Below are 20,472 nucleotides of genomic sequence, written 5' to 3' on the forward strand. Positions count from 1 at the left end.
TCTCACTAAGGAATTATTTCATCTTACTTTGGTGGAAAGAGGGCATCACTCACTATGTAAGTGAACAGTTTCAGAGATGCCCTGTTTTCCTGAGGAAATCTATCCAGGCCTTCTGAGGTTTAACATAATGAATGTCAGGCTGTATTGCCTCGGGTTCCCAGTTTCCTCACAAAAAGGCAATTATATTCCATACACGTTTCAGGCAAATCTACTAAAAACCCTCATCCAACACCAATATCTCAGTATGCCAACTTTACAATATTCTTTCTTTCTTTCTTTCTTTCTTTCTTTCTTTCTTTCTTTCTTTCTTTCTTTTAAGCCACTTTTTAGGCTATGCCCACTGAAAGCCATGCACATAAGTGAGAAACCAGATAGAAATTACAGGTGTTCACATCAGAACAGATGTCCAGAAATTACAAAGTTGTTCTGCTGACATAGGGCAGCTTTTGAAGAGGAAGGTTTTCAAAACCTGCCTAAAAGCCAGAGTCAAAAGGGCAAGATTTAGCTCAATTGAAAGGGAGTTTCAAAGATTTAGGACCACTACTGAGAATACCTTGTCTCTAGTGGGTGCAAATCCTACTGATCTTAATGGGCACTCCAGAAGGACCCTTGAGGTAGTTTTTAGCATACAGGATGGATTGTGGTTGGATTTTTTTCTGGCCCCCACCAATATCTGAGCACCCACATTTCACACCAGTTGAAATGTCTGAAGAATCTTCAGAGGCAACCTGACATAAAATGCATTGCAATAGTCTTTTTTGGATGGAACCCAAAGCATGGCTAACTGTGGCCAAGTCTGACTGCTCCAGGTAGGGCCACAGCTGGCATACAAACCAGAGCTTGTAAAAAGCACTCCTGGCAATTGCTGCCACTTGTGCCATCCAAAATAGGAATGAATCTGGGAACATCCATAACCCATATACATAGTTCTTTGGAGGTACCTTGCCCAAAGCTGGCTCTGGCACACAGACAGACGACAGAGCCTACATTTCAAATATGAAGATTTTATAACACTTTAATTGTCATGACTTCTCCCCAAGAATTCTGGGAATTGTAGTTTGGTGAGGATGACTGGACGTCTCTTAGAAATCCTTATCCCACTCCCTGATCTACAAATTTCAGGGTTCCCAGGGAGACGAATGACTGTGAAACCAGTTTAAACCTGCCCTTTGAATAAAGTACAGAAATAACAGGAAAAGGAATGTCAAGAAGCCAGTATAAGACAGGGGATACTGTCCATTAGGAGAATGTGAACACACACAAACTGGGTTGCCTAGCTTGGTCTTCATGTACATTTCCTTGATTAAGCAGAAGCAAATTTTAAACAGATACAAAGATTACGAGAGAATTATGACTTCATAGGAAAGCAAAATAACACATAGCTATTCTAGAGAGGTCTATAAACCTCATACCCTTTGGTGCAGACATCAAACATAATTTGGGCCCTGTCTTTAGGGAACCAAGTTGACGCCACCTCCCTCCAAAACCCTGCAGTTTTACTCACCCGTGGTGGCGTCAGGTAATCCTGATGCTGAGGAGGAAGCGCGGGGTTTCTGACAACCATCTGGGTACTGGAGCTGCCCCCCCAACCACCACCTTCTTCCTGGTGGAAGGTGACCAATCACCAGTTGCCTTTCATCAGGATCACCTCCTGGATTGGCCCTGGAGTGATGTCAGATGGCGGAACAGCCATACTGACCTTGCTCCCAATGAAAAAGTTGGGATAAGTCCCCAACTTTTTCAATGCGCAGCTTTGCGGGAAAGCCCCGTGGTGGCTGTGAAGCTGCATCTGTGTCATATAACTGATGCAGCAAGATTCACAGCCACCGTGGGGCTTTCCCTGCGTATAGACAGCCCTGGAGCAAAGTCAGACAGCAGAAGAGCCATAACGACCTCACTCCCAATGAAAAAGTGGGGGTAAGTTAGGGTGACCAACTGTCAGGATTTCCCCGGATTTGTCCTGGTTTTTGTTCTTTCCATGGTGTCAGGGGGGATTTTCTATAATTTTCAATAACATCCTGGAATGACACACCTTCCCCTTTAAGGCTGCCATTAGCATGGCAGGAGGGAATGACATGCTTTCTTGAGGCACATCATTCCCCCACCCCGAGCTCCAATTGAGGTCTTAAAGGGGAAAGTGGGTCATTCGTGGACATTATAGAAAAGGCCCCGATTGGAGTGGATGGTGGTGGTGCAGAATGAAATCCTTTCCCCTCCTCCACTCCAATCGGGTTCTTTAAGGCGGAGGGGGAATAACGTACTTTCTGTAGGACTCAGAAAGCTGCTTCCCCCCACACACACTAGGTGTCCTCTTTTTTGGTTTCCCAACTATGGTCACCCTAGGTAAGTCCCCCACTTATTCAATGCACAGTTTCATGGGAAAGCCCCATGGTGGCTGCGAAGCTGTGTCTGCGTCATATAACTGACACAACGCAGATTCGCAGCCATTGCGGGGCTTTCTCCGCATGTAAATAGCCCCCCAGTACACATAATAAAATCAAGATCGGTCCTGTGATGAAATGGAAAGAAAGCTTCACTTGGAATAGCAGATAGGGACAGAATTTACATTAACACTGAGATCCTATATGTGTTTCCTCAGAATTACGTTCTACTGTGTTCATGGGGCTTACTCTCTACTAGTTGTATTTAGGATTACAATCTAACAGAGCAATCCCACCAGACATGGTAGGAAGATCCGAAGGCAAACAAACTGCCTAATTCAAAGTCCTGCCAGGTTGACATTATCAGGGCAGAAATGAGGGGTGATGTTGTTCTTCCTTTCCCTCCTGTTCTGGTGTCATTGGATTGTTGTTTTAAAATGATTTCCTCCTAACTGCAATTATGGATCCAAAGCTTCTCCCAATCTGGCCATGGCACACCTCTCAATCCTGCCCCTTTTTGCCTCTACCGACATCAGAGCTCCAACACTGGAGTGGCAAGGGCTTCAGTGGTTTCCAGGGCGACTGGGAGGAGGCGACAGAGGCCAGATCTCCCGCTCCAAGGGCAGGCCTCTCCACCCTCAAAGGGGGAGATCTTCTGTCCCATGGCCCCTGGGACACCATCCCAGGGACCATAGGATTGCAACCTAAATTTGTTGCTAAGAAGCTCACAGCACCAGCAGTGGGGGGCGGCAGAAGGATAGTTCCTCCAAGATGGCTTCGTGTGCCCAGTGAACATGTGAGCCACCATTTTGGAGGTGCCATCTTTGCCTCTTACCAGTGCTACTGCCAAGGAGTCAGATGATCACATGTGCTCTTTGGGTTGGTGTGGTTAGATTTTATTATTACATTTCTTTTTAAAAATACTATTTTATTGTTATTTACACAATACATAGTGATATAATAGTACCCGATACATAATAACCCCAAATACTGCTCTTGGTGATCAAACTCTAAAACCAAAAATAGTCAAATTTATTACATTTTTATGCCGCCCCCATAGCCAAAGTTCTCTGGGTGGTCCACAAAATGTAAAATTTTAAAATACAACAATAGAATAAAGCATAATATTAAACACTTTAAAAGTTTTAAACAGAATAAAACCAAAGTAAAAACCAGAGTAAACCACTTGCCGATTAAAGAGTGTAAAGTGGGTCTGTGGTCTTCATTGATGCTCCAATGCGTCTTCATTTTATCTTTCCGTACAAAATGCCGTTGTTCATGAGACCTCTGACAGAAGGCCAACATATCCGTCTGAAAAAGTGTTTCCTAAACTCAGGGCATTTGAATGGGCTCCCTGACTTCACTTTGGGCAGTCAGAAGTCCGGGGCCATTTCTGGCTGAAATAGATTTCCCCAACCAACATGTAACCTCTCACATCTGGTATCATTACTTATGAATGCAGAAAGTCATGTTAATTGGTTGGGCTTTTGTTGTTATGTAGAAAAACATGAAATGAGCTTAACCATTAATGTAGAAAAACATGAAATGAGCTTAACCATTGGAGGCAAGGATGGCTCCAATCAGTTGCTATCCAACAGTGCTGGGCCTACTATGAACCAAAGTAAAGCAAGCCGCATTTCAGCCACTGAAATTTGATGGGATAAAAAAAGGAAGGAACTGAGGTCTTGAACGGTACAGCAAAAGGTGGCTCTGGTGATGGGGACACCATTTAGTGCTGTGCTTCAGGCATAAAAACCTCTTGGACTAGCAGTGCCATTGCAACTATGAATTTAATGAATTAATACATTACAAAATTAGCCCCAGAGCCAGTTATTCCATAATTTTTCACCATAACTAGCACTGCTGTAGCCTTCCACAGCAGCACTAGCCATTTCTTCTTAACTGGACCATAGGTATACTTCATTGCAGAAAATGCCTGTTGCTTGTAATTGTGGCAGATAGTGCAATATTATATATCTGGCAAGTTCAAAGCAGAACTGCGTGTTCCAGAAAGAGACAGATTTGCATCTAAAGTGGACTGCAAGTCATTATGCCCCCATTTTATATATAGTAAGCCTAATAAGTCCCGTTAATTGACTGAAATTCTTTATTCCCACAGGAGAAACTGAAAGTGTGCCAGTGATTAATCCTCCAACACAGATTGCTCAGGTAACAATGAGCAAGATGCTCTGAATAACCCCAGACATTTAAAGAATTAGTGAGGCTTTGGATAACGTTCCGTAAAAACCGAACCCTACAGAAAATAAAAACAGAACAGACAAACCAAATCGAAAGTTGATTTAGAATGGTAAATGCTATTAGTAATGAACAAAAACCCATATATGATATTTTAAAAGCACTTTAGCAGTACATTTAGCATATATTGTCAAAAATATATTCCTAAACTTTGACACAAAATGGCCCTTAGCCAGCAATGTCAGAGATGTGCAGAAATTCTGATGCATATATACAGACCTTTCCCATCTCTCTCTCCCTCTCCCTCCCTCCCAATCCTTCTCCCTCCCTCTCTCTCCGTCCCCCTCACATGCACACACACAGGTTACCATTGCAGAATAGATAGGTTCCTGAATTTCGATGTATCACTATGTAAACCAGAGAAAATTGAGGATATTCCCACCCACTAAAGTCTAAGTATTTCAATGCCATTTAGGGGGTTGTAGGCTCTTCACATTATCAGATTTCTGCAATGAAGACAGAAGAAGTTGATGAAGTGTGAAATAACCTTGAGTGGCAAACTACACATTACACATGTTACTATTATTATGCACCATCTATGTGAATAGCATTTCATAAAGTCCAGGTTTGACTGGTCCCTATGGGAAGGCGTTTACAGCCTTAAATTAGACACAGGGAAACAACAGAGGAAGCGGACGGAAATGGAAGAAAGGATAAAACAAAGGATGAATATGTGACAATTTGAATCAAACATACATTGTTCACAATAGGCCTGGGTACCAGAGGTTGTTTGAAAGGCTTCCTGGTAAAGGTGAGTTTCAAATCCCTTCTCAAAAGAAAAAAAAAAGGGAAGGATATGTGTGCATTTCCACCCCCACCTCCACCTCCCAATGAAGGAAGGCTGCATTTCTGAGTGGAGGAGCAAGAGGGATGGAGGGCTTACCCTAGAAAAACATGCTCCTCCCCCAGCTGTTTCCTTGCAGGGTGCAGATAGATAACACACATCTGGAATCCCCTGCAGGGAAAGCAGTTGGAGGGGACAATTTCTTTAGCAAAAAATAGATAGTGGGGAAAGGATTAAGAAACCTCCCGTCATTTTTTTGCTCAAAACTGCAGTGTCTTAAAGATCGTTTTCATTTAAAAATAATTTCTTGCGGCTTTGTTACACATATTTTTATATTAAATTGCCTACTAAAGACAGGATGTTTGCTGGAGCAGATACACTAGAGGACCAAGGGAATGCAAGTTACTTACTGCTTGTGCTGTAACTGAGAAGCAGTTTTATTACAGTAGTATCTTGATTTTTCCATTCTCCTCTTCAAGCATATGGCTTGGCTCACTTCCTTCCTTGTGCTTTCTGACTGGACTATTTTATAACTACAAGCATCTGGGGGGCGGGCACTTGACATGCATATGTTTTCTGCACAGGATGCATTAACATCTACTAATTTGTGGAGAATCAGGGATTTGTTCTAGATGATCTTAGCCTGTATCTAAATTCTGTGGTTCTCTGGTATTATGATGAATGGTGGAAGGAAATTATGCCAGTCTAGGAAGATCACAATACCCCAATCCAATCCAGAGAAAATTAGACATAAGTAAATCCCAGGGTAACAATTGAGTGCTTAGATAACATTGGTGTGTATGTGTTTTTAACACTTACATTCTCTTTATTTTTTCATTCACTTCGCTATCCTTTTTGTCACATGACATTCTACAAAGAGGCATGGGACCATGTTTGTAATGGTTGTGACCAGATTGGCTCACATCAGTTGAGAACATAAAGCTGGACCTATCGTAGGGTGACCAAATGGAAAGGAGGGCAGGGCTGTTGAAAGAGGATTTTCAGCAGGTGTCATTTGTATGCATGCAGCACCTAGTGAAATTCCCTCTTCATCACAACAAATAAAGCTGCAGGAGCTATACTAGAGTGAGTGAGGGCAGGCTCTAACAGCTTAAACTGTTGGGAGGAAGAGAGACTTTCACCAGGTGCTGCATGCATACATGCAGACACCTGCTAGAATTCCCTTTTCTATACAACTGTTAAAGTCACAGGAGCCCTGTCCTTTTCATATGGTCGCCCTAGACCTATGGTTTTGCTGCTGTAGGGAATGGGGACCCTGCATTAATTTTGTATGCATGTATATAACACATACATGGTGTTGGTGGAATTTCACTCAATGTTCAAATTTTACAGGGGAAAAAACAGGGCAGCCCTTAATTAAATTCACAAACCTAACCCTCTGACTCCCCCACTCCCATTCTAGTCAAAACATACACCTCTGTAGCCTCATAAAAACAGTAGCTAAGGGTGCAATCCTGTGCATATTTTGACAGGAAAAAAGTCCTACAACTGCCCCAGCCTAAACATGTCTAAACGTGCATAGGATTACACCTTAAAGGAGCTAACGCAGCCCCCTGTAATTCAAGCATGGATTTCAGTAAGGTAGTGATAAGCCCTTTCCTTGTACTTATGTAAGGTAATCACAGACGCTCCAGCACTGCCGTGTGTCTCATTATGAATCCATTGGCCACAACTACACACTCGATTTCAGAATATAGACTGGACTTTTGCAACATGACCCATCAAACTGAATGTAGTCCACCAGCCTCAATTGGCAGCCTACCAGGGAGGACTCAATAAACCTGCCTGGTTTTGGACTTCTGAAATAGGTTTTTTAAAACACAATACACAGCAGGTGGGACGTTGTGTTTGCCTTGGTAGGTTGGACAAAGATCTAAGGTGATATTAAAATTAAAGCTTTCTTCTGTATTTGCTTAAGCTAATTATTAGACATAGCAAGTAGCTTTCATTTTCAATTTTGTTGTTTTTCTTCTGTTCTTCATAGCCACGGAGAAAAAGCTGGAAATTATTTATTTATTTATTATTGATTAATTACATTTCTATACCGCCCAATAGCCGGAGCTCTCTGGGCGGTTCACAAAAATTAAAAACATTCAAAGTATAAAACAACAGTATAAAACCATAATATAAAGTACAATATAAAAACTCAACCAGATAAAAACAGCAGCAATGCAAAATTACAAATTTAAAACACCAAGTTAAAATTTATTTATAGACTTTTAAAATGCTGGGAGAGTAAAAAGGTCTTCACCTGGCGTCTAAAAGCATATAACGTAGGTGCCAAGCGAACCTCCTTAGGGAGCTCATTCCGCAGCCGGGGTGCCACAGCAGAGAAGGCTAGGTGGTTTCTGAAGGCCATTTTTCTGGGAGGAATATGGTAAACTTTGCCAACTGGGTGCCTTCCAGATGTTTTGGACTACAACTCCTATTGACCCCAGCCAGAATAGCCAATAGCCAGGCATCTTGGGAATCGGGTCTAAAACTTCTGGACAGTGCTTTGTTGGGGAAGTCTGGAATATGGTGTGAGCTTTCAAGGCGCAGGGCTTCTTCAATGGGAACATTTAATGCCTGGTCAGACTCAAAACCTATTTAGTTCAGCATCCTGCTTCCCACAGTGTTCAACCGGATGCCCATGGAAAGCCCATGAGCAGGACATGAGGACAGTCTGCCTCCCACTGTTGCGCCCCAGCTCTGGTCCTGGAGGTAGAATGTCGCCATCATGAGTTATAGCCATTTTCTCATGCTTTATTTGCTTCCTTCTCCTACTGGCCATGGAAAAGATTATAGTCTGAGAGCTTCTAGGTTAAAAGCTTCTATCCAATAAAAGACACAATAGAAGCAATAGGAGGACATTTTATAAAATTAATTACTATTTCTGAAGCACTGAAAATTGCTGGGCTCAGTATAAATTGGAGATCAAAGAGATCCTGCAAGCAGGCTTTCATCTAGTAAGAGACATTATAGAGGAAAGGACCAGGGAAGGAAGGTCATTTTGGAAAAGCCAAGGAGAAGGAAGTTGGAAATCGGAAAAGCCAAGAAGAGGAAAGGTGGAAGAGCTCTCTCATAGTAGAGTGCTGCAAAGGAAAAGAGCTGCAGGCAGGAGATAGGAAGGAATGTGGTTAAACTCGAAGTTTCATGCCTCCAGTAAAAAGGAAATACTCAGCAGGGCCCATAGCTGAGTGGTAGAGCCCATACTTTGCATGCAGAAGGTAAAATGTTCAGGCCCTGGTGAACCTCCACTTAAAAGGATCAGGTAGCAGCAGGGCCAGGGGAATTCCCCACCTCAGGCAGCAGAGGAGGAGGACTGTCAAATTACATTCTTCCTCCTGAAGTAACATCCCCTGCCCTAGCCTTTCTCCAGCAAGGTGGCACAACAGGGGTGCTCCAGAGCTGTGGCATTTGTGGTACAGGTGATCCCTGGGACATGCCACCCACAAGGCCTGGCTCTGAGGAAGGACTTCCTCAGAGCCAGATATTTAGCCCTGGCTGTGGCTAGTTCTTCAAAGAGCCACAAAGGCCAATTTCTCTGGCTGACGTTGCTCTTGAGAGAGTCCTTCTGCCCCATTCCCTGACTTGCTCTGAAAGGATCCTCAGAGCAAGTCAAAGGGCAGACAGTGGCAACGAGATTGGATGATGCAGTGACACATGGGTACTCTCCTGTCTCAGGAGGTGGGTAGCAGGTAATGTGAACAACCCTTCTCTGCTGTAGACCCTCAAGACTCAGGCCTTTGCTAGACCTGAGGTTTATCCCTGGATTGTCCAGGGGTCAAACCTGTTCATCTAGGTGACACACAGGGGATCCAGTTCTCAGGCAGGAGCGAACCCTGGATGATCCAAGGATAAACCTTAGGTCTAGCTGTGGCCTTAGAGTACACAATACTGGCCTAGATGGACAAAGAGAGTTTAAGGCAGCTTTTATTTCGTTCTTATGTTATGTGAATGAATGGGAGAATCCACATTCTTTCCCCTGGCATTCACAATTAATATCAGCACTGCTTTGTTTAGTTGCAGGCTCTGGCTTCTGAACTTAAAACTGGCTTCACTGAAGCAATGCAGGAACTTTCAAGAATCCAGCGTGGGGAGTATGCGCTTGAAGAGAAGGTCCAAAGCTGCCGGTGTGCAATGGAAGAGAAAGTGGCAGAGATGAAGAATTCTCTAAATTGCTTCAAGGTAGGCAAACAGCATTTACATCCTCTCCTATCCTCAACAAAGAAGATTAGGCCTTTTTGAGGGCTGCAAGCAGAGTGTGGAGGTGTCAAAGGCAGAAAACCCTTGGTGCAAGAAATGGCTTATTGCTAAGCAGATTCCCCAATGGATGTTTTCCTCAAGGGTAAGGAACAATGAAAACATGACAGCATCTTTCTAGCCTGGACCGTGTCTATACGACTCTGCTTTGCCTCCTGATATCACCCACCAAACCCTGCAGCATCACTGCTGCAAAGCAGAATCGAAAGAATTACACTGCAGGAATGAGCATGGGCTATCCAACCTGTGAAAAATTGTGTCAGATGGCGGAAATGTGGAGCAAATATTGAGTGATGAGGGAAAACACAGAAGACATGATTTTTTTTATGGCAACTCTGCGCAACTTTGACAGGTCATAAATTAAAGTTCATTTCATTTATGTATTATATATCTTAACTGGCCTTACTTTTGTTCCATGGCTTTTACATTGCCATGGCTGTGATTTTACTTGTCCCAAGCAAGGAGAAAAGAAGTTACTTGCTTTGCAAGGCTTGCTGAGACCGCTCCCTGCCCAGCATTCCTGGAATGGAAAAAGTCTCGGTAAATTGACACTTAGGAAAAACGCAGTTTTACAGGGAAAAGCTCGGCGTGGCTGCGAGTAGGCAGCTGCGTCATATAAACAACAGGGTGCAACTGCACAGCCACAACAGAGTATTTAGCGTGTATAGACAAGTCCCTGATTTTGTTCTCTTTTCCATGTTACTCCAGAGTGGGAATAGGCAAATCAGCCGTTTTCCAGCCTGTGCCACCTATAAGTCTGTTCTATCCTGTTTTTGCATTCATTTCAAAATCCCCATGAAAATTCATGTTTAAATATGTATTCCATTCGAAATATGCATTTTATTATTTTTTAATACGGTACTTGAGATGTGAACTGTGGATGTCGAGCGTCAGTCCCCTGCGCTCTAAGCTGCTCTGCAGCTTTGAGCGGTTCATGTGAGCTGAAAAGGCAGGGAATTAAGTCTTAAAAATAAACCAATCAATGAACGCATTTGTACTGCTTAAAAATCAGAATGGGCAATTCCACCTGATGCATGAAGGGTGGACCAAGGTGGAGAGGTGTTCCAGCGATATCTCTAAGACAGGTTTTGAAGCTGGCCTCATAATCCTCTGCAACTGCTTAATATTCTATGTTTGTCTTCAGCCCAAGTCTGTAAAGGTCCAATACAAGATATACCTTGGAACAGAGAAGTGTGGGCATTTTTGCTTCAGAGTGAGCTCTCTTTCCTTCATCTTTATTCCTCTCATAATAGACATATGGGGTGCTTCTCCGCCCCAACATATGCCAAGCATGTGGCTTCCATTTGCATAATCCCCCATGATGCAGTGCAGGTTGGTGTGTTGTCTGAACCTGGCGTGCAGTGCAGTGGGGGGGGGGGCTTCATACATACCCTGCAACTTCTACTGCCTGTCATGAGTTGTAGGGTGGGTACAAAGCCACCTCCACTGCACCCCATGCCAGGTTTGGATGACACCTGACCCCACACTGCATTGTGACGGATGATGCAAATGACAGTAGCACACGCAGTACATGTGGGGATGAGGAGAGAAGCCACGATGCCCACACAACTCTGTTCCCAGGTACATCTTTCCCCTGTGCGATCATTTAAACCGAATAACAGTCTCAAGTTCTGAGAGTGCCTTTTCTTAGTTGCTCCTTCCCCACGTGGTTCAGGTCGGCTGGCTGCTTTGAACGTCTCTACATTAAGGGGAAATCACGCTGCTTACCTGGGTCTTTTGTGCTTCCTGCTTTTTGGTGCAATTTTTATGGGCTGCTTTACACGGGCAGAGAGGAGTGACCACATAGTTTGAATTGAATGGAATGAAATATATCCCCTCTGTTCACTTCAGTGAGACAGCACCATCTAGTGGTGGAAGATACTACTTTTTTTCAGTATGTTACCACTTTAAAAGTGGTTGTTTTCATGGTGGAATTTCCAGGGGATACTGCAGGAGACATCCTGGTCATTGACGATGTCATGTAAAAGACCCGCAAACTTTCATGAGTGGCCAATCACGAGCATGCAATAAATTGCAGGGTTTAGACGAACCTTTGTTTTTGTTTTCTGACACCTTGCATGTTTATCAAGCCAAACATTTATTCAGTACTTTAAAAAAGTAAAACAAACACATTTGAAATACTGCTCTGAGAAGATGGGGGAGGTGGCTTTATGAGTGATGCAAAGGACAGCCAATCACCGCTGTACAAATCTGAGTTCTGCTAAAAGCCAGCCAAACAGGTTTCCCTTGAAATGTCCTAGGAAAGACATCTGTGTGCCCTAAATACAGTAAGTGTGCTTTTGCAGCAGGCTTACAACTAAAATTATGTACACCTGTATGCACTCTTCATCTTTCTGAATTGGTGTTTCCAGATAGCCCTATCTCCATTGTTGGTTTCCTACGAGGAAGATCTTGCACATTTGAAAAGCTTCAGGAAAATGTCACCCACGTTATCTTTTCCCAAACCACATGTTGTCATTTATCTATTTAATTAGGAGGAGCTTAGTGATGCCAAGTCCATGATTGATGAAATCAGTGCCAAGCAAGAAGAAATGCAGCAGAAAATCGAGCAGCTGCAACAAGAGAAGAGGAAAGAATCCCGAAAACTTAAAGCAAAGTAAGTTTATTAAAGTTGAAATGTTCTTCGACGCACTTTATAACCTTCACAGTAGTTTTGGTTTCTGTACACAATCTGGATTTTATTTTCCTTTCCCCTCCCCCCTCTCTTCATGACCTCCTAATTCATCAGATAATATTATCATGATGGTTGAAACAAGCAAGAAAGTATTAGTTTGTATTTAGCTTTGCTACACACTTACACCTTTAAAAATCCATCTACCCCAGTATGTGTTCTGGCAGCCTTGCTTTTTTATTTTTTTTTTATTTTCTTTCTCCTCAGAAGAATACAAAAAGAGGAGCACGGGTCGCAAACCGTGCCCACACCTCTGCAAGGAAGCCCCTTTCGATCACTGAACCTTCCTGAGCCAGTTTTAATTAATGAAGATTTTGTAAACCTTTTGCACAATGCCACATATGAGAAAGGTATTTGTTTCATTTTAATTGTACACCGTATCGTGTCTACTCCGGCCAGCTTTCCATATTTTAACACTTCTGTCTTGTTTTCTTTCTCCTTTCTCCCACCCCTTCTCCCTAGCCTCTTGCTTACTTGGGAGCAGCCCTACCATTAGGAAGGGCAAAGGGACATGCCTTGAGTTGCAGAGTATTAAAAGGAAGCAAATTGACAATTATTTTAGGGCACAATTCTAAGCAATGTTTAGACAGAAAAAAGCCCATGCTGCTGAGGAATGCTGGGAGTTGGAGGACTTTTTACTGTCTAAACATTGCATAGGGATGTGTCCTTCGATGATGATGATGATGATGATATCTTTACCTCTAGGAGGAGGTAGGAGGAGTTTCCATGTGCACAAAAACAGATGATGGTCTTGTTCCTGCTTAATTAAGGAGGGGAGTCTAAGCTTTAAAGAACTTCTTGCAAAGGACATTCTGAATTTCTGGCCTCTCCATAGCCAATTGCTAGGTGATATAGTGTTGTTTTGATTAAATTAAGAACTGGAGTAATTTGGACACACTAGTGTATGGAGGGTGTGGACACTCCCTCATCCTATACTTATTTATTTATTTATTTATTTAAGAGTTTACTAGGCTGTGTATGTTTGCAAATACTCTCAAAGTGGTTTACAAACATCATACAACAAAATAGATTATAACACATATCACTAAAACACCTAAAGGGTGTTTTAGTAAGAACTTTTCAAGTGCACTTTGTCCTATTTTCTAGATCCTTTCTCCTCTAGCTGAATGCAACATTTTGAGCCATAGGGGGACTCATAAAACTGTGGTGAAATAATGCACCCCGACAGCAGGCTGGGTAAGGCCTAGGGTTGTAAGTAGCAGGGAGCAGAGTCCCTTTATTCCTCAGACTAGAGAGCTGTGGAGGATAAAGATAGACAGACATGAAAAAAATTCTTGTTGTTAGTTCACCTGCTCCCTCCTCATAGCACAGAGGCCACCCCCTTCCTCAAGATCTGACACGTAGCCATAAGAAAGCCAGGTTCAGGGCACTGAAGAACTGACCATGGAATTCTTTACTTCTGAGGCCCGTGCCCAGATGGGCCTCTCATAACGATGCCCATGTAAAACAGCCTTCTCCAACCTGGTGCACTCCAGCTGTGTTGGACTGCAAACCCTGTGTTGTTCAATTTTTGCCTCCCCAATTCCTTTTCTAAATATAGTTTTCTACATCCAGACTGCATTGGCTCAGATCCTTCTGCCTTTTAGAGGAGAATCCCCTCCTCTCCCTGAACTAAAACTAGTCAATTAAAAAGCTGATTCAATACTTCTGAGGTTGGAAGTAACCTGTAAGCACCTAATTAGGGACAATTTCCAGAGGAGTAGCCAGGTTTCTCTGTTGCAGCAAAAACAATAAAGAATTGCATTTCAGTTCCCTCTGACAACACAGTTTACATCTCCCCACCTGCCAGCGGATGTATATAGATCTGATAACTTGAGGTTAGCATTTTATACATCTAAAGAAATGGACAATGTCCATGAAAGTTTATGCCAGGGCAAATTTATTTCTCTTTAAAGTGCCATAGGATTCTTTTCTATAACTAAGATGGTAGCCTTGATAACTTTTTTCCAGTTCCATACATGAAATATGGGCACTGCAGCTGTGATTTAAGAAAGAAAGAAAGAGCCACAAAATAGTTGTTGTTGCTTTAAAAGGGAAGACAACATGGAAAACACTGCATTGCAGTGTTTTCCCAATGATGCAGTGCTGGCTCCAGGTTTTGGAGAGTCCTTGGGCGAGAGCCCCTCCCTCAGTGACTCTGCCTTCTCATCCCCATTGTCACCAGGTGCTATTGCTATTTATCTACTTTCTCGTCATTGCCTCCACTTGCTTGCTTAACAGGCAGAAAGCCAGAGAGCGGGTAGGCAGTGGTATCTCCTCCTCCTCCTCCTCCTCGTCACCATCACTGTTGCCTGGGCCAGAGTGAGAGGCAGTTGAACAAGCAGGTTGCAATGGTGAAGAGAATAAGCACCTCCAGGAGGCTCTTTCAGTGGGGCCCTGCTGGGGTATGGAGGAACCACAAAACACTAGAGGAGTTTAACTGTAGGAGCTCCATCACACCTACTTTTTTTCCTGGTATGCATCCGCGATTTCCACCTTGGTTTCATTAGCGCGTCAAGTGCCTGTCACTTTCACGTGCGTGCGTTGTTGCACTATTTCACCTTGTTTACCTTTTCACCTGTGCCGGCTTGTGCTTCCTGGTACCTCCGCCCCACCCCGCCCCTCCTCCTTCCCCTTCCAGTTAATTGGTTCTTGTGGTTGGTGGACATTCTGATGGACATGATTTTGTTGCCTAAAGTTTAGCAATTTAGCATTTCATCAGCTTGGCACCTTGTACAGTGGACAAAAAAAAGAGAGAAGTTGAAACAGGTGGATGATAGAGCACTGAAAGTGTGGTTAGAGCAGCGAAAGTCCATTCAACCAACTCGGTGCACTGGAGGAGAACCGCCCCCACCCTCCTCTTTTGTTAGCAAGTCCGCCCTTCATGTCCCCAAGAAGGGACATTCTGCGACATAGTGCAAGGACAGCAATACACGGGAATGGAAGGGCAGTTTTATTCCACATGGAGGAAAAAATACCGCACTTTCCCTGCCCCAGAAAAACAAGGAAAATGGAGGGGAAGAAGCGAGATGACTGCAGGACAGGGATGACATCATGTGAGGGTCACAGGGCAAAATGGTAAACAAGGCAGGACGAAAGTGTGATAAAACATTGGTGTGATGGAGCTCTAGGTCTCTGCAAGAAGCATGCTTTACTGATGTATATAGCTAAAAATTTTCCTGTTCTTGCTCAGTCTCCGATTGCAGACCCAGGGGACTGGGAGAAAGCAACATGAAAGGTAGGTGGATTTGGAGTTAAAATGAAATATCTTCTCAGCTATTCACTGTTTGGCAGAGATTCCCAACTATTTAGAGAGAGGTCAAGACAGGGACATTCTGCAAGACAACCAGAAACCTGTGTATGCCTCCTGATCCACTGTGACTTCTGCAATCAAGTTGAAAGTCACTCAAGCGAGATGAAGAGAGTTTAATAACTGACAGGTTATTAAAACAAGATCAGGACCATGGACAAGAGACAGAGTGCTGATTCAAGGTTCAGTAGCTTGAGGACCACAGGTAGCGAGCCTGCTGGTGAGACAGGGGAGCACGTTGTCTCAGCAACTGGAACAACTACCAGAGAATTATAGTCTGTGCTAGGTAGTCAAGACTAAAACCTTGTTCCATGAATGCCGCATCTGGACTGTTAAAGGGGCAGTGCCTTTAAATGCAACTGTTGGCTTCTTCTGTGAAGAAGAAGAAAATTAAGGGATTATATTGGGGGACACTCCTCAGGTCTTTCATGATCATCCAAGTAGTGTGGGGTCCAGTCATCAGCCTGGCAGCCTCAGGGTTCAGGGAGCAAGGTGTGGATTCTGGTGCCAGGAGATCCACTCAAGAAAGACTGGGTAGTAGATCTGTTCCTCAAGAGATACTATCGCAGGAGGACATTGCATGCAAAGATTTCTGGCCATGATGGTATATGGGCTCATGAGGATTCCCCATCCAGCCACCAGGTTCTTTTCCTGGACTTGCCCTCTCTCAGCAGGGAAAAGCTCTTATCTCCAATCAGCTGCTGACTGGAGTTAAGAGTGTTCCCTGCCGCATAGTGAGAAAGGAGGGCCCTGTGGAAGAAACTGCTGAACAATTCAGTGCTGCTTACTTCTGAGGTTTGTTGGCAGAGGCTTCCCTTGCTTGCTTGTTAATAGATATGCTGCTCATTCTGACTTGTGAGTATGTCTGGTACCAACTTAGGTAAGTAGGTTTGGTATTTGGGATGCTATTTGAAAGTGCTACTAATTTTAGTCCTGCTTACTTCTGAGTAGATATGTAGAAGCCCAGTCTTGCTTATTTTTGAATAGGGTTAAAATCAGTAATAATCACATGTGGCTCCACTGATGCTGCCTTTGGCCACATCCTCTTTCCTTTAGCTCTGCCTACAGATGGAGCATGGCCCCTGAAATCTTTCCCAGACTACAATTTGGCCTGCAGGGTGACAAAGTTTCCCATCCTGATATAGACAGTCAGGTGTAAAGTGAGGGAATATATTCCTTTGTTCAAGAATGGGTTTTAGACTAGCCTGTTGGGCAAAATGACCATTGACGATTCCCCTGTTGGTCCTACTGACAACTTGTTCTAATTTCTAGGGCTGACCAGTACAAACTTGGACACTGAAGAGAGCTTCAGAGTTTCCTCATCAGCTGATGCTCAGCCAAAGGGACAGTCACCATCCACGGTGTGGAAACAGCCCATGGACAGTAAAGAGTGGGGTGGCGAACATATTTCAAAGGACTACAGTGACAGACAGAAGGAAGTGGGCCCAGGTAGATATAGCTCAATGGAGAATATACTGCGGGACTCTTCTGTTGCAGGTGAGACTAAAGGAAGTGACTAAGGGCACAATCCTATGTATGCCGAGACAGAAAAAAACTTACAATTCCTAGAATGCCACAGCCAGGCATGCTGGGAGTTATAGGACCTTTTTCTGTCTAAAAATGCATAGGATTGTGCCCTAAAAAGCAGAAGGCTTGAGAGATGTGAACAACACCTTTGTGGAACATGTCGAGAAGCACTTGAGATTGCCAACCCTAACAATAATTTCTGAATTTGGGATCCATTTGAAATCCACCCTGATGGCTCATGGCATCTTAAGGTACTAACAAACAGCTGTACTTCTGTGCAAGAACCAGTGAGAACTTTAGTCTGTGGCCACATTCCTCTAGAATTAATTTGTCTGTTGCAATGTCTTACACTTTTAATATCTTTTTAATAACACTTTTAACATGGCTTTTTAACAAAGCCTTTAATGGTTAAATTCACTAAGATGGCACATTGTTTTAACTGTTTTAATGGTTTTTACTGCTTTTAAGTTATATATTGTTTTAACTTGGTTCATGTTTTAATTTGTTTTTAGCCGTGTATATTTATTATTTCATACTGTATGCTTTTATCTGTACGCCGCCCTGAGATCCTAATGATATAGGGTGGGATATAAATGTTTTAAATAAATAAATAAATCTTTGGGGACCCTGTACAGGAAGTATCCTTTTTTATATTTAATCTTCTTGTCTCAACATATCTTGATGGCTCTCTATGACCCTGTTCAGACGGCACGCTAAGCCATGGCAGTGTAGTGGAAATTCACCTTTATCAATAAAATGGTTGCTTTACTAAAAGAAGTTTGCCTTGCAATAAAGCTTGCCTTGCTTTTCACCTTGTGTTGCTGAGGCAAAAGGGGAATGTAGAATGTGCATGGTCAGTGGGCTCTCATGGCCAAGGATATGGTGCAAAGGGAAATGTATGGTCAGCTATTGCTTAAGGCTGAGACATGTGGAGGATGGGAGTCAAAGGGAGATACAGAATGTATAAGTCAGCTATTTTCCATGTAACCAAGCAACAGGTTATGCCATGCTTAGGACATTGTAAGCTTTGTGATTGGACAACTGACCTCTGCAATAAAGCATGCTCTAATTATGCATGGAAACTGTAGAAATCTCTAAAAGTGTTAGAACTCGGGTGGTGGGCAATTCTCTTTTTCTTGTATTAGAGAGCTCCATTGCAATGTAGTGTTTTCTGTGTTGCTGCAATAAAGCAATTGGTGAGCGAACACTACCTGAATTGTGTCCAGTCCCTTGACCATGCAAAGAATTCCACGACAGCAGTTAAGCATTTTGAGCTAAACGTTATGGCTTAGCATGTCATGTGAACCATTCCTAACCATGGTGGCTATATAACCATGGATTAAACATGCTCACTAACCATTTGCTGCAAAAGGATTAGTGATCTAATCATGGCTTAGCGTGTTGTCTGAACAGGCCCTATATGCAGTATCCATTTGAAATGCTCCCACAAAATCTGCTCCAGACATGCACAAACCATTCATGCAAAATGGTTGCACAAACCATTCATGCAAAAATAACATCCCCCCTCCCCCAGCATACTCAGACAGATCTTTAATCTTAATATTTTCTGTTTATTAGGTTGTATTAATACATTGATTTTGTCCCCCTTTTTAACCATCACTGCTGTTGTTCTGATTGTTCCATCATGTTCATCTGTTTCATTTTATATTTTTTCTTTTTCCTAAGATTTTATTCATTCTGTTTTCTAATATGTTAGTTTCATTCTGTACCCATTTCTGTTCAATAACATCTATACTCTGTTCAAAATCATCTGACTTCTTCTGTATATTTTGTTGAAGAAATGCAACTTCTATTGGTTTAACATGTGTGTTTTCTTAGATTGACTGTTGTGGCTCCTTCATTTTTATGTTTAATCTTTACTTCTCTTGTTAAAATCCACCTAAGCACCCATTCCCTATTCTTTTCTTGGTATCTTCTTTTTTTTTCAGGACTGTGGTTCACATAACTACCTTTATGTGCTGAAAGTTACAAATGGAATATTTTTGAAATTGAGTTCTTGTGGCTGTTTCGATACATCTGATATGTGCTGACATCATGGTTCATCTCCTTGTAGGAAATCGCCTACTTTCTAGTCATAAGAGAATGAATTGTGCAGAGTGCCAATGATCCATCCCCAGGGCTCCCTTTCAAATGTAGCCTTTATATTTGCATTGGAGGTCGTTTTAGGCAAAAACGTATCTAAGCCTGACGTGTTAAAAATGGATCCAGACGTCCCTAATTACAATAATGAAGGAATCAAGTCTCTCTGTTATGCTTAATTGCATTTTCATCGTGTAATGACAGCTTGTCAAACAAGTGCATAATCATAATCATTATTAACCTGTCCAAAACATCAAATCAGTTTTTGTTTTGTTTTATCATAGCTAAAAGGCAGAATATTGCTTTGGACTTACTAGAGTCTGAGAGGAAGTATGTTGTTAACCTCTCCCTGGTCCTCAAAATGAGAGCCACATTGCATGGACCAGAAATGAAGAGGAACACCAAGGAAAGAAGGTATCACATTTTATTGTTGGGGTTTTAAATGTGTTTTTAATTTATTTTCTTTTATATTTTAATTAAGATTTTGTTTTGAAGTGGATTTTACTGTTATTTGTTTGTTTATTTATTATAATTATTTATATCCTGCCTTTTGGGATAAAATCTTATTACAGTGGTTTACAAGTAAAATAACAATACTTCAATTAAAAAAAACAATTTAAGAGCAATATTAAAAAATAACAGCCCATAAGGATCCAGCCCACAAAGCAATTGATGGTAGAAAGAACTGTGGGGGAAGGGTTGAAGGGCCCATCTGGAGCAGCAGCCTGAGGTAATCTTTGCCTGCCTGCCTCTCCCTTGCTCTGATAACCACCTTGAGCACCATTCTTTGGCAGAAGGGCAGGATAAAAATAAAATAAATGAATACATTTTATTAATTGTACCTATTCTATCAAACTTTTTTTATGTAAATGTGTGAACCACTTTTTCAGTCTTCACTGCCCTATACGTTCCTCTCCGTTCAACCCTGTTCTTCTGTTCATAAGCCACATGGCTGCCTTCTGTTTTGCCACCTCCTGCGACTGTACATGGAGGTTATTTGTTTTATATAACCCAGTGCTACCACTATGGAAACATTCTTTTTTGTAGTTCTACTTCTGGGCTACCATATGTGTGGAAGGAATCTTACACACAGCCCTAGGAGGAGGGCTTTCTCCGCTGTGGCACCCCGGTTGTGGAACGAGCTCCCCAGAGAGGT

General features: G+C 42.6%; 2 protein-coding genes across 6 annotated transcripts in view; both read left to right on the forward strand.

The window, feature by feature from the left end:
* The window catches only part of EIF4A3 (eukaryotic translation initiation factor 4A3), a 428,365-nt gene that overhangs the window by 240,906 nt on the left and 166,987 nt on the right, over positions 1-20,472 (forward strand). The window lies entirely within an intron of this gene.
* ARHGEF33 (Rho guanine nucleotide exchange factor 33) overlaps positions 1-20,472 on the forward strand; it is a 37,481-nt gene that overhangs the window by 5,937 nt on the left and 11,072 nt on the right. For 2 of the 5 annotated variants that reach the window (XM_063125535.1, XM_063125537.1), the window contains exons 2-8: positions 4,501-4,550; positions 9,448-9,612; positions 12,183-12,304; positions 12,587-12,729; positions 15,573-15,617; positions 16,962-17,186; positions 19,601-19,730. In XM_063125535.1, coding sequence (XP_062981605.1) covers positions 4,501-4,550; positions 9,448-9,612; positions 12,183-12,304; positions 12,587-12,729; positions 15,573-15,617; positions 16,962-17,186; positions 19,601-19,730 — 880 coding nt within the window. The remainder of the gene's footprint in view (positions 1-4,500; positions 4,551-9,447; positions 9,613-12,182; positions 12,305-12,586; positions 12,730-15,572; positions 15,618-16,961; positions 17,187-19,600; positions 19,731-20,472) is intronic. The other 3 variants (XM_063125539.1, XM_063125538.1, XM_063125536.1) reach the window with 2 other exon arrangements.

Source organism: Elgaria multicarinata, chromosome 4 (assembly GCF_023053635.1).
Source record: "Elgaria multicarinata webbii isolate HBS135686 ecotype San Diego chromosome 4, rElgMul1.1.pri, whole genome shotgun sequence".
NCBI lineage: Eukaryota > Metazoa > Chordata > Lepidosauria > Squamata > Anguidae > Elgaria > Elgaria multicarinata.